The sequence below is a fragment of the Canis aureus genome, chromosome 13 (assembly GCF_053574225.1).
Source record: "Canis aureus isolate CA01 chromosome 13, VMU_Caureus_v.1.0, whole genome shotgun sequence".
Lineage (NCBI taxonomy): Eukaryota > Metazoa > Chordata > Mammalia > Carnivora > Canidae > Canis > Canis aureus.
The window spans coordinates 30,060,636-30,074,069 of record NC_135623.1 but is presented as its reverse complement, the minus strand read 5'-3'; the positions used below and the strand labels follow the sequence as shown (position 1 = coordinate 30,074,069).

Here is a 13,434-nt window from a genome sequence, read left to right as displayed (position 1 = left end):
CAATATACTGACAGGTCATTTGGCACTTCTCTCTCTCTCTCTCTCTTTTTTTTTTTTTTAAGATTGTATTTATTTGTTCATGAGAGACAGAGAGAGAGAGAGAGAGAGAGAGAGAGGCAAAGACATAGGCAGAGGGAGAAGCAGGCTCCCTGCTGGGAGCCCAATGAGAGACTCGAGACTCGATCCCAGGACTCCGGGATCACAACCTGAGCTGAAGTTAGGCGCTCAAATGCTGAGCCACCCAGGAGTCCCTCATTTGGTACTTCTCATTCTTTCTTCTATTAATTCTTTCAACAAATATTTACTAAATCCTTCTGTGTTCCAACCACTTCACTAGGCTCAATGTGAGCAAAAAGAGGTAGAGCACTGTCTCACAGTGCTTACAGTCTAATGGATGAGACTGTTTGCTAATAAACATGACTACTTATTATTAAGAATATTTAATATAAAAGTGACAAGGGCTCTGGGGAAATACCTTGGTTTTTATATGAGAACTACAGCAAAAGCAGCCAGAAAAACCTGGGCTTTTATATAAAATATATGGCAAGAGCAGAAGCCTACCAGTCTCAGAGAAACCTTCGGGAAACGACAATGAGCTCAGGCCTACAGGATGAGTAGACATGGGTTAGGCAAGGTGGAGGGGCAGAGCAAAACCCTGAGGAAGGACTTGGCACAAACCATTCAAACCTGAGAGAAGCTAACATTGCTGGAAAGCAGAGAGCAAGACTGAGAAAAGTGCAAGAGGAAATGAGGCTGCAGAGGTAGAAAGGGGCTGTGCTAGGGACTTCCAATTTATTTTAGTAGCATTGGAAAGGCAATAAAACACTTTCAGGAGTTGAGGAGGAGATACAAGATCTTTGTGGATTTTTTTAAGAGACTTTATTTTTAAGAGTAGTTTTAGATTACAGCAAAAATGGAGTAGAAAGCACAAAGAATTGCTATATATGTCCTGCCACCATATATGCACAGCCTCCCCCCCTCTCAAAACCCCTCACCAGAGTGGTATATTTGTTAGAACTGATGAACCAACACATCATTCCCACCTTAGTTCATCGTTTACATTAGAGTTCACGCTTGGTGTTATATACTCTATGGGTTTTATGACATATATCCACCATTATATTGCATTTTTCAGAATAGTTTCACTGTCCTAAAAAAATCTCCTGTGCTCTGCTTATTTGTTCTTACTTCTTGCCAGCCCTGGGAAAACATTGATCTTTTCAGAGCCTCCAAAGTCCTTTTTCAGAATGCTGGAATCATAAAGTATGTATTCTTTTCAGATTGGCTTCTTTTACTTCAGAGTGTATTTTGAAAAACAAACGTACTTTGGGTTCATCATGGAGAACAAAGAGAGGATTGTTATGGGTGAGTATATTACAGTTTATTGAAATTGCCCATGAGACTACCACAGTAGTCTAAGGCTATGACAGGGGGTAATGAAGACTCTATAGCTTCCTTCTTCAGAGGTAAAAAAAAAAACAAACAAACAAAAAAAAAACACAATTTTATGATAAATTGGGTATGGTGCAAGAAGAAAGAGAAGAGAAATTAAGAATGATTCTGTTTTTTTTTTTTTTTTTTGGCTTGAATAGCTGATTGGATAGTGGTACCATTTTCTAAGCCAGAAAATTCTAGTAAAGGCTAGATTTGGAAGGCATGATCATGTATTAAGTCTTGGAGATATTCCACTGAAGCACCTTTGACATATCCAAGTTGAGGCAGTTGAATCTGATGGGAGTCTTAATTTAGAGATGCACATTTAAATGTCATTAATGCATAGATGATAAAAACTAGACATAGATTTGATTATTTAGGGAGAAAGCAGTGAGAAGAGTGAAAGTCCTAAGGAATGGGAACATCTAATGGCTACATGAAAAAGGAGAAGCTGCCCAACTAGACTAAAAAGGCACAGCCAGAGAGAGGAGAAAAACCAATGGAATCTGGGACATGCCACTTTCAAGTCCCAAGTTTCCATGAAGTCTTCTTTTAATTATGCCAAGTTGAGAATGAGCTGTCTCTTCTCTGAGTTCCTGGAAGACTCAGTGAACTACTAAACTGGTGCAAGCTCCATGCCCTACCTCGCACTGGCCCTAATTAAACATAGAAATCAACATCTCCTGTATCCTATTGTTACCATCCACTTTGAAATACTGAGTTGTAAGAGTTGCCATCCACATAGTTTTTGACTCTTACGCTGCTGAGGATAGTATGTATTAGATAAATGATTTTTGGGCTATACATTTTATTAATTTCATTGCTGAGACAGAGATGTGCACCTCATCTTCCATCAGTTGGGCTTAACTAAAAAGCTTCTGTAAAACACTGACTATCCAGACCATACAACACAACCTTCTCCTAGTGCTGCAATCTGAACTTTCAACGTGCTTCCAACAGCTTTCCCATTTGCTAAGATTTTATTTATGTTTCAGGTCCATATGCTTCGAGACAAATTTTATTGCCAGAGATTTGTACTGGTAGTTAGTATAGTGAGTCACAGTCTTTGGAAGAGAATATTTTGTCCATAGCAGATAGGATATAGACTTGGTGGGCCCAATGCTGTAATTCCGGTTGAGGAGTTCCTTAATGAGTGGAGGAAAAACTTTTACCTGCCTACCCAGAGTTTTGACTGTCAAAAAGAAAAATATATATATTAAGTTTTTCACTGGTGTCAGAAGCCTCTACTTCCTTGGTTTTTAAAATGACAATGTAACTATTCAAATTACTATTTAAAAAAATCGATTATCCAGATATTTTGTCACCTAACCAGTATAACTATAATTTTAACTAAATCAAAACACCAAACCTTCTAGTTTGTCCTTATTTCACCTTATTGTTTTCATTTCGCCATGTTTCCACCCTCAGTGTTAGTATGTTTAGAAGTGGATGGGAAAACGCTGCCAAGTTTTCCATACAGGTAGGGTATTTTATTTTATTTTATTTTATTTTATTTTATTTTACATATTTATTTATTCATGAGAAACACAGAGAAGCAGAGACATAAGCAGAGGTAGAAGCAGGCTCCCCTTGGGGAACACGATTCAGGACTTGATCCCAGGACCCCGGGATCAAGACATGAGCCAAAGGCCACTGAGCCACCCAGGTGCTCTGGGAAGGGTATTTTAAAATCAGAAGTAATACATAACACAGTTTTCTTCAGTATCAAAGCTTCACATTTTTTTTTTTGCCTCATTTGTGGCCAAATTCTTAAAAATCTGTGAACAACATAATCATTTACCAGAATTGTATATCATCTGTAAATGAGGTTCATTATTATAATGGATAAAATACTATATTAATCTATCAATGTTAAAAAGATGCCATAAAGGGAAGGAGACAGCTTTCTATGTTGGCTCCACAAATAATATCTACATGCCAAATTATGATTTCAACAACTGAATCGTTAAAAAGAAAAGCATCAAAGTATGTCTTGGCAACATGTAAGGGACAGGAGCCAAACAAATGTCCTATGGGGGCAAAAATATCAAAAGCCACTTTTATATATTTCCTCCACATAAAATCCATAAGCATCTGTGATTAACTGAAAGTTAAGATCTGAAAAAAATGATACAACTTGAGGGGTAAAAACCACAAACGTGTGCAATAGTTCCAACTTACAACTTTTCGTCTTTAGGGTTGTGTGAAAGTGATACATGTGCAGTAGAAACTGTACTTCACATTTTGAATTTTGGTCTTTTCCCAGGCCAGCAGTATGCAGCACACAATCCTTTCTTGTGATACTGGGCAGTGGCAGGAAGCCTTAGCTCCCAGTCAGTGATCACTGTGTAAACAACTGAAACACTCACAACCACTCTGTACCCATACAACCATTCTGCTTTCATTTTCAGTACGTATCAAGAAACTACATGAGGTATTCAACATCTTATGATAAAGTGTCCTTTGAGTTAGGTGATTTTGCCCAACTGTAGGCTAATGGTGTTCTGAGCATGTTTAAGGTAGGTTAGGCTAAGTTATGATGTTTGGCAGGTTAGGTATATTAAATGCATTATCAATTTATGATATTTTCAATGTATGATAGGTTTACCAAGACGTGATCTCTTTAACAAGTTGAGGAATATCTGTATAAATACAGATGATAGGGTAATACAGATTACAGGGTAAATGGGCCTGGTAAGTGCCTGTCATTTGTTGTTTCTGGGGTACTGTCATTTTTGTGTAAATTTTAATGGATTTCAAAGGTTCTTTGCCTTTAGTGGCTGAATTATATTTTTAAGTATTTTAATATTAGAAGTATTAGTTTAAATCAAGAACCTACATAAGATGCAATGAGCCAGTCTTTGGCAAGAGATTGTCTCTGCAGTGGGAAGAAGAAGAATGCTTTTTCATTGCCTCTGATATTGGAGTCATCTAGGAAACTGTCAGATTCTGCATTATCATCAATATTCATATTTGTACTCAGGAAAATATTCAGCAATTGTACAACTATTTAAATTCAGTAGTCATTTATTGCTGGGCAGAACTGAAATTACATAGCATCTTTGTTGAATACACATTTTATGGAAATATATTCAATCCTGAAGAACTCACTCCTAAAAATAGCAAACAAAATAGCTAACTTGGAAAACAAACAGAGAAACTTTGGTTCAAATAACTTTCCAAAGGGCAAATTGCAATGAACACTGCCCTAGGCTTTAAGTTCCGTTTTTAAACTCCAGACTTCCAAGTTCCCAAGGATACCAGTAGGATTACTTAACAAAATGAAACTTAAGTTACAGGTGAAAGAATGAAAACAGAGAGCCTAATTTGTTCCCTGGAAGTGTCTTTGCAGCCTGCCCACAACAGTGAAAGAGACCCAAGCATGAAGGACCACATTAGCTCCTAGGAATTTTGGCTCATAAGATCTGAACTAGCAGATTTCAGACCCAATTTTCCTTAAGGAAAGGACACTTTGAACTTCCACCAAGTGTCCCGAGTGTCTAGCTAGATGTCAAGCCTTCAAACATTAATCAACCTTTCAAAAAGAGATGATTATTACTTAATAGTTACAGAAGGCCCTTATATGTGTTGAGATCTGCAAGGATAAGATCCTCTCAATTCAAGAAAGCTATTCCAGAACTCTATTTTCTTATGATGAGAACAAAAAAGAACATACAGTTTCCCGAAATGTTTTTAATGTTGTAATTTTAATAGAATTTCTGTTGGATTCAGTCATATGTAAGGTAAAGCACTTGTCATGTTTTAATCAATTTATTTTTTCATATTTTAATTTAAGAAACTGGATAGACACATATTTTCACTATCTATGAAAACAACATCCAGTCTAATTATTACAAATGAGGGTCCCATGAATTAAGACCCTGAAGTCCTATTTCAGAAACTCAAAGTAGAAATCCAGCATTAGAATTGACAATTAAGAATCTTAGTCAGAGTCCTGGAAAGCATTTACATAGAAAGTAAGGTTTGGACATTTTAATAAAAGTTGGTTATGTCATCAATGAGAACGTTTCACATACATATTAGTTATCAACATTAAGCAATTTTGCTAGAGATGGGGAAAAAAAACAGGAAAGAATATTAGTTTAAAACTCTCTCACAGATGCCAATATAAAGAAGACAAACCTGATAAGAACTGAGGTATTAACTTTCTTATTAGACATAAATATACAATAGAGTTAATCATTTAATTCACATAAAGGGAGACATTCACTTCAAGTAGGCTTGAGGGCTGATGGGTGTCCTATTATGTGCTGTGTGTGACAAAATTCCTGTTGGAAACCAATGATTCTATTACGCTTTTTTTTTTCAACTTTATCATTTTACTGTCTACCTTCTGCCTGTTTCATTCTCTGATTATATACACTGAGAAGGATGTCAGTAGAAACGTATTAAAGCATATATTTAAATAGGTTGATACTTCTCTTTTTTTGTTCTAAAAATAAAACAGAACCAAGAACTTTGACTGATAATAAAAGCCTTGCATATGTAATCTCCATATTTTGATTAGCTGAGTCTGCCAGAAATGCAGGTGAATATTAGAGGTAATCTCCTGAAGGCAAGAAATTAAAAGTTCATGCAACCAGAACCACCTTTTGCCCACACGCCAAAACACTTGAAGCTTGAATTTCAATTTTAGGTTATTGCAAAATTCAGAGTAGGCTAAAAATAAGGTAATATTATAATAGCATACAAAGCCACATATTCCAAAATATTATATAAAATATTTTCCTTTTACTCAAATAATATTACATTGTCGCACACACAAAGCCAACATAACAAGAGGTGTTAAGCTATTTGGTTTTCCCTGATGATAAATAAGTATGACTTTTAAAGAAGGTGACCATCTTTAAGTTATAAGAAGGAGAACTCAACTTTGATTCTGCATGCTCTCATCTCTGAATTATTTTTAAGCATTTTCTTTCATTTAAATTTCAGTTTGCTCTATTCCATTTAAAAATAATTCTGGGTTTTTGGTTCTGAAAACGATGGAATAAATATGTTCTATCTTATCTCTTTAACTATTGTTAATGATTAATAATGTTAATAATTGTAATGAAAAACCCTGGGCTAAAAAAACAGATCAGATGACTCTATTAGAATTATAAGAGCTTGAGACACAACCCTCTTTTTTGCTTGTTTCTTTGGAGATTTTGAGTTTTGTTGTCATTATGGTTTGTTTGTTTGTGTGTTTGTTTTGCCTCCTATATATTCTGACCTGGGTGCTTGAGTAGCCCAAAAGGTGGAACTGCCAATAAGTGCAGACAGAAAAGCCCTAAGAAATGTTGACCTTTACAGAAGCCCAGGGAAAGGAGCAGAGGATCTGGGAAACAATCCTTTTCCTCTTACCTCCCTACTGTAGGTGAACACCAACAAAGACTCAGTGCCCTTCTCCCTTCCTACAGAGCTGTAGCGATCTTGTTGACTCTCCACGCCCTACTCCAAGTGAGTGCTGGCAAAAGAGCAATGTCCTTTCTTCTCCACTGCTGGTGTGCATCCTGTGGGATGGAGTCCCGAGGGACCCCTGTCCCAAACACACACAGACTATGGGAGCCTAGAAAGATTCAGTGCCATTTGGCCCCCCTCCCCGGCAAGAGCAGTCATACAGTTCCGAATTAGATCACTGTTGACCTGCTCTGCTCTCCACTAAGAGAGTGCTATCAAAGAGACTGTCTCATCCTCTGCCCAGGCATGCAGTGCATGTAGGACATGCAGTATTGAACCCTAATAAAAACAGAGGGAGTGCAAAGTCCTGACTTTTTACCCAAGAGAGCAGCAATGGGCAACCCTGGAAATCAGAAAGTGAAGAGTAGATTATGGAGAAGAAGGAGCTGGACAAAGGGATACTTCAAATCTGTGTATGAAGTCCTGAGCCTACCCCAGATATGTGCATGCATGAGTCCAATCAGAACCAGCACAGTGAAGATCCTGAACATTTAACTCGAGTTTCACATTGGCCTCTAGGAGAGACACAAGTGAGATGAACCAAAATAGCGCTTCAGAGACTGAAAATTAAATTAACATTGGAACCACAGTCCATAGGAAGTTTGTAAGGACAGGTGATCTGACCTTAACTAAAATAGGTAATCACAAGAACACAAATCCAGGTGATTTTAACAGGATTCAGCACTTCACAATGTAATATTCAAAATATCTAGGATAGAATCAAAAGTTACTGGACGTAAAAGGAATCAAGAAAACCTAAACATCTCTTAAGATAAAAGACTATTAATTAATACACACAAACACCAAGATGACCCAAATTTTAGAATTATCAGACAAACATTTTAATGCAGCTATTATAATGGTGGCAGGGGGATTAAAAACTTTCCTAAATTCCTCATTGCTGTTATATAAAGCCCTAGCCTCCCAAGAATCTTTATTCTTTTTATTATTTTTATTCATTTATTTATGAGAATTTGATGTATAGCTGATTGTTGGGTTAATTACTCTGGTCTGAAAGGATAATAAAACTTTTCTAATTTCCCTGGGATGGCAAAATTATCAAAGTCTAGACTAGACTAGTTCCCTAGGGTTAAACTCACAACGTGCTGGGGAGAGTGGCTCATTAACTTCCTAGGTATTTACATGTCAAACAAAGATGAAGCCTCAGAACTTGGAAACATCTCTAAGTTGTAAGAGTTGAGACACACAGGGCTATCTGGCTCCTAGAGAGATTTTATTTACATATCAAAGAGTTGGAGTTTGGATTAAGGCCCTTATGTTTTGAAGGAGACTTTCTGATGAGGGATGGAAGATCAATGCTTTCTTCTCCCTTATAAGCAGACAAATATTATCTTACTCATCTCTCATCTATGAAGTGTCTGACACTTATATAGGACCTAAGGCTATGGCCTTGCGTAAGAGAGAATGACATATTTATTATCAAGAAATCTGTCTTTGACCCATAACACCTCATTTACATATTCAGAATAAAATTAACAGAGATGAATATTAAAAAAAACAACAATAGCCATGGTCCAATAAGAATGGGCAAACATTCTTGGAGGGAAAGGAATCAGAGAAGTTCTCAGTAAAGAAACAGAAGCTACAAAAGAAAATGAAATGACTTGAAGGAAGAGAGAAAAATGTATAAGAGAAAAATGAAGAAAAGGCAAAAAGAAAACGAATAAACTGATAGGCATAATATAAATATATGAATAATTTATTTAAATGTTAAGTGGTCTGAAAACACCACTTAAAAAATAGATATTGTCAGATTGGATAAAAATAAAAGTAAGACCTAACTGTATGCTATCTACAAAAAGTCCATAAAAAGAATAATGACCCAGATGATGGATCTGCATAGATCCATAATAACCCACAATGATCCAAATGAAAGGATGACAAAAGATATATGATTCAAACACTATTCAATAAAAGATGGAATGGCTATGTGATTACCACACATAACCAACTTCAGAACAAAGAAAATGACTATAGATGTTTAAAAAAAATCAATATATAAAGACATTGCAACAAGTAAGGTTTATCCCAGTAATGCAAGGCTGAACACTTGAAAATTAATTAATGCAATCCATGTATTAAAAGGCTTTTAAGAAGCCACATGGATCATATCAATAAAAGCAGAAAAAGCATTAGGCAAAAATTCAGCATTCATTCAAGATTTTTTTTAAATCTCATCAAATTAGGAATAGAATGAACATCGTGATTTGATAAAGTTTATCTTCAGAAACACCTACAAGGAACATGATTCTTAATGGTAAGGCACTGAATGTTTTTACCCTAAGTTCGGAAATAAGACAAGGGTATCTGTTCTCACCACTGTTATTCAATATCATACTGGAAATTTTAACCAGTTCAAGAAGGCAAGATAAAGGAATAAAAGGCATTCAGACTGAAAAGAAAGCAATAAAATTATCTCTATTCACAGACAACATGATTATCTATATAGGAAATCTCAAGGAATCAATAAAAGATACATAGCAGTTCAAAGAAGTCAACAGTATTTCTATCCACTAGCAGTGAAAATTTGTAAACTTAGATTTTAAAAAAGATTCTGTTTACAGTAGCTAAAAAATTAAATACTTAGGTATAACTCTAACAAAATAAGATCAGAATCTGTATATTAAAAAATAAAAAATGTTGATGAAACATATCAAAAAAGACCTAAAGAAATGAAGACATAATATAAGACTCTTGGATTGGAAGATTCAGTATAAGTCAAATAACAATTTTTCCCAAAAGTATCTATAGATTTAATGCAGTCACAATCAAAATTCATTATAACTATAAAAAGTTCATTCTAAAATATATATGGAAAAGTAAATAAACTGGAACATCCAACAACAATTTTGAAAAAGAAGAGCAAATGTGGACACTATTCAACTTAAGGCATTCTATGAAACTACAATATCAAGACAGAATGGTACTGGTAAAAGGATAACACATAGAATAATGAAACGGAAGAGATACTCTAGAAATAGATCCACTCAAATACTGTCAGCTGATTTGGACAAAAGTAAAAAGGAAATTCAAGGAAGAAAAGCAGTCTTTGCAATAATCGATGCTTCGAACACCTGACATCCATATTTCAAAAAAATAATAATCCTCACTCTACAACTTGCACCATACACACACGAAAACTCAAAATGTAAATGTAAACTGATCTGAAATGTAAAATAAAGTAAATTTAAAATAATAAAGTAAATGCAAAACATGAAACTAGAAAATTCTTAGGTCAAAACAAAGAACTGTTATGACCTTGGGTTAGGAAAGAGTTCTAAGATACAATACCAGAATCATGATTTGTTAAAAAAAAAAAAAAAAAAAAAAAAAAAGTATGTCACTTGACCTCATCAATATGAAAAATACTTCTGTGAAGTACATCTTTTTTGTTGTTGTTGTTAAAGATTTTACTTATTTATTCATGAGAGAGAGAGAGAGAGAGAGAGGCAGAGACACAGGCAGAAGGAGAAGCAGGCTCCACGCAGGGAGCCCAATGTGGGACTCGATGCCGGGTCTCCAGGATCACGCCCCGAGCCAAAGCATATGCTCAACCGCTGAGCCACCCTGGCGCCCCTGTGAAGGACATCTTTAAGAAAATAAAAAGACTAGTCACAGACTGGAAGATGATATTTGCAAATCATGTATCAGATAAAAGACTCTCAAAACTGAACAACAAAAAACAACTCAATTAAAAAAAAAAAAAATGGGCAGAAGATTCCCACAGGTATTTACCAAAGAAGTTATCTGGATGAGAAATAAGCATGTCAAAAGATGCCCAACATCATTAAGTCATTATGGCAAACCAAATTGAAAGCAATGAGATGCCACTACATATCCATTAGAATGGTTAAAATAAGGATAATGACACAACTCCAAGTTTTAATAAAGACAGGAAGAAACAGAAACCCTCAAACACTGCCGGTAGGAATGTAAAATTGTGAAGCCACTCTGGAAAACAGTTTGACAGTTTCTTATAAACTTAAACATATATATTTACCACGTGACCCAGCCAACTCACTATGGTTACTTATCATAGAAAAATAAAAACTAATTTTGCCCAAAAACTTGTACATGAATGCATATAACAGAGTTATTTAAAATTACTTCAAACTAGAAACAATCCAAATATCCTTCAGTGAGTGAATGGATACAGAGCCTGGTTAATACATCCACTAATGGAATACCATATAGCAATATAAAAGGACAAATTATTGATATACAACAATTTGGATGGATCTCGAATGTATTTTCCTAAATGATATAACCCAGTCTCAAATGTTACATGCTATATTATTACATTTCTATGACATCCTAGAGAAGCAAAAACATAGAAATGGAAAAATCAGTAGTCACCAGGGGTTAGGGATGGGGAGCACCAGAATACAAAGGTAATGTTACGAGAGAATTCTTTGGCAGTGCTGACATTTTTCTGTATTCTCTCTGTGGTAAAGGTTCCAAGAATCTATACAAGTATAGTATATTTGTATTCGGTTCGGTACTCATAGTACCGAACAGCAATAAAGTAGATTTTACTCTATGTAAATGTACAAATTAAAAACATTAAAAAAAAGTTCTTCTGGGGACTTGGTGACAATGTATTTACATTAGAAAAAATTCTCAGGATTTAAGAGTACAATAAAATATTTAAATCTCCCACCAGTTAAAGACTATACACAAACCTGGTTATCAAGCAAGAGAAAATCAAGAAGCTAGAGGCAATGCAAGTAGTATCAAGAAGCAAAAGTAGATAAGCTCTCCTATAAATAGCACAAATATGTAGCTTCTTCAAATTCCGCCCCCTACCACCCAGAGACTGGGGAGTGTGGAGAATAGGACGATTTATACAAGAGGAAGTGAGGTGAGAGAGGTACAAGTAACCCAGCCTCTGCTTCAAACGAAGGGAACAGTAATTTTCCAGATACACTGACTTAACTTCAGTTCACCTCTGTCTCTAAATACTACCTGGAACAGAAAATTCATATTCATCAATACCTCTTCAATAGCACCTGCAGAAATCCTGTGACCTGCAACATTTATCACGTCATCAACTCGAGACATAACATACAAATAGCCTTCTTCATCCATGTAACCAGCATCCATGGTGTCATAGTATCCCTGAAAATGAGAATCAATAATGTCTCATTAGCATGTATTGCTAGGTAATGCAATCATTTAAGAGTGGTATAATATAAAATGTGATAGAAATGGATTTACTGCACGCATTTGACTTTTTTTTTCATAACTAGGCTATGGAATTAAACTCTTCTTGATTTTGAAAACTTACTAGAATCTCTTTGCTCCTCTAATAGCCAGGAATAAATTCAAATGTTCTTATATATATTCAAGTTAAATGTTTGAATGTAGAATTGTAAACTTTATGAACTCACTTTTTTTTAATGGAGAATTAATAGTTCAGCATTTCCAATATACTTTGGTATTGCAAAGTAATTCTTTCATAGATTTCCTCTTTAATTAATATTAATTTTTAAAAGCTCTAAAGCTCTCTATGAATAATTACAAAATAGAGTGCTAGTTTGTTAACATGAATTTGGATTAGACTCGAGCTTCTGTGAAATATAATAATAGGGATGAAAATTAATTTTTAATCAACTCAAAGTAGCAGCACATCTTCACTGGTCCAGAAATCACAATAGAATGGAGAATCAAGAAGAATACAAAGTAGAAAGAAATATTAATTCTAATGCTTTTCAGTTATCTTGATACTTATGTTAATGAGCATAGGCTTTAGAAACAGTCCAGATGAGTCACTATATGTGCTTCTTATTCTCCTGAGTCTCAGGATGTTCATCTGCTAAACAAGGTAGTGAACTATATATACCCTGTAAGGTTTCAGTGAAGCATAGATGAGATGGTGCATGTAAAGAGGGCCGATCCTGGCACAGCCAAAGGCCTCAGTAATTGGCAGCTCTCACCGTCATTTCTTTCGGTGAGAAAAACCTAGAGTACAGTTCAAGAGCATGGACTCCAGCCTTTACTCATAAAGGCTTTCCCTTTTCTCCCTTTCCAGCTCCATCACTTGTAGACTACAGGCAAGTTACTCTACCTTTTGTGCTGTGATTAACCCTTCTATGAGAGTTTGAGGTCAGGATAGCAAGAGTACAGTCACCCCACATAGTTTAACCATAAACTGAGACCCTGGGCGCTGTCAGTGTTAAAAGTGATCATGTTAAAACCACATGCACATCTCATTTGCCACTATCGGGTGTACTTAATCATATCTGTACTCTGATGATTTAATGGCAGCCCATCAGGCCGATAGATTGGGCTGACGAGAGTCAACTCTACTGACAAATCTTCGCTGCCACGGTCCATCGGGGGCATGTTTTATCTCAGCTACTGAGATCATTTAACTCCAAGATCTCTTTTCTAAAGGAAGCTATTTTAAATCCTGTCATTTGCTTACTTGATTAGGTTACCTGTCTTTCACTCACAAATAATAAAGATAAAATGCTAAACACTGAGACTTGTTTGTTTTAATAGAATTCTGACCTT

At 35.5% G+C, this 13,434-nt stretch overlaps 1 protein-coding gene across 1 annotated transcript in view; it reads right to left on the bottom strand.

Annotated features, from left to right (window-relative positions):
- The window catches only part of ACSS3 (acyl-CoA synthetase short chain family member 3), a 142,772-nt gene that overhangs the window by 4,402 nt on the left and 124,936 nt on the right, over positions 1-13,434 (bottom strand). The window contains exon 13 of the mRNA XM_077845657.1: positions 11,914-12,036. Coding sequence (XP_077701783.1) covers positions 11,914-12,036 — 123 coding nt within the window. The remainder of the gene's footprint in view (positions 1-11,913; positions 12,037-13,434) is intronic.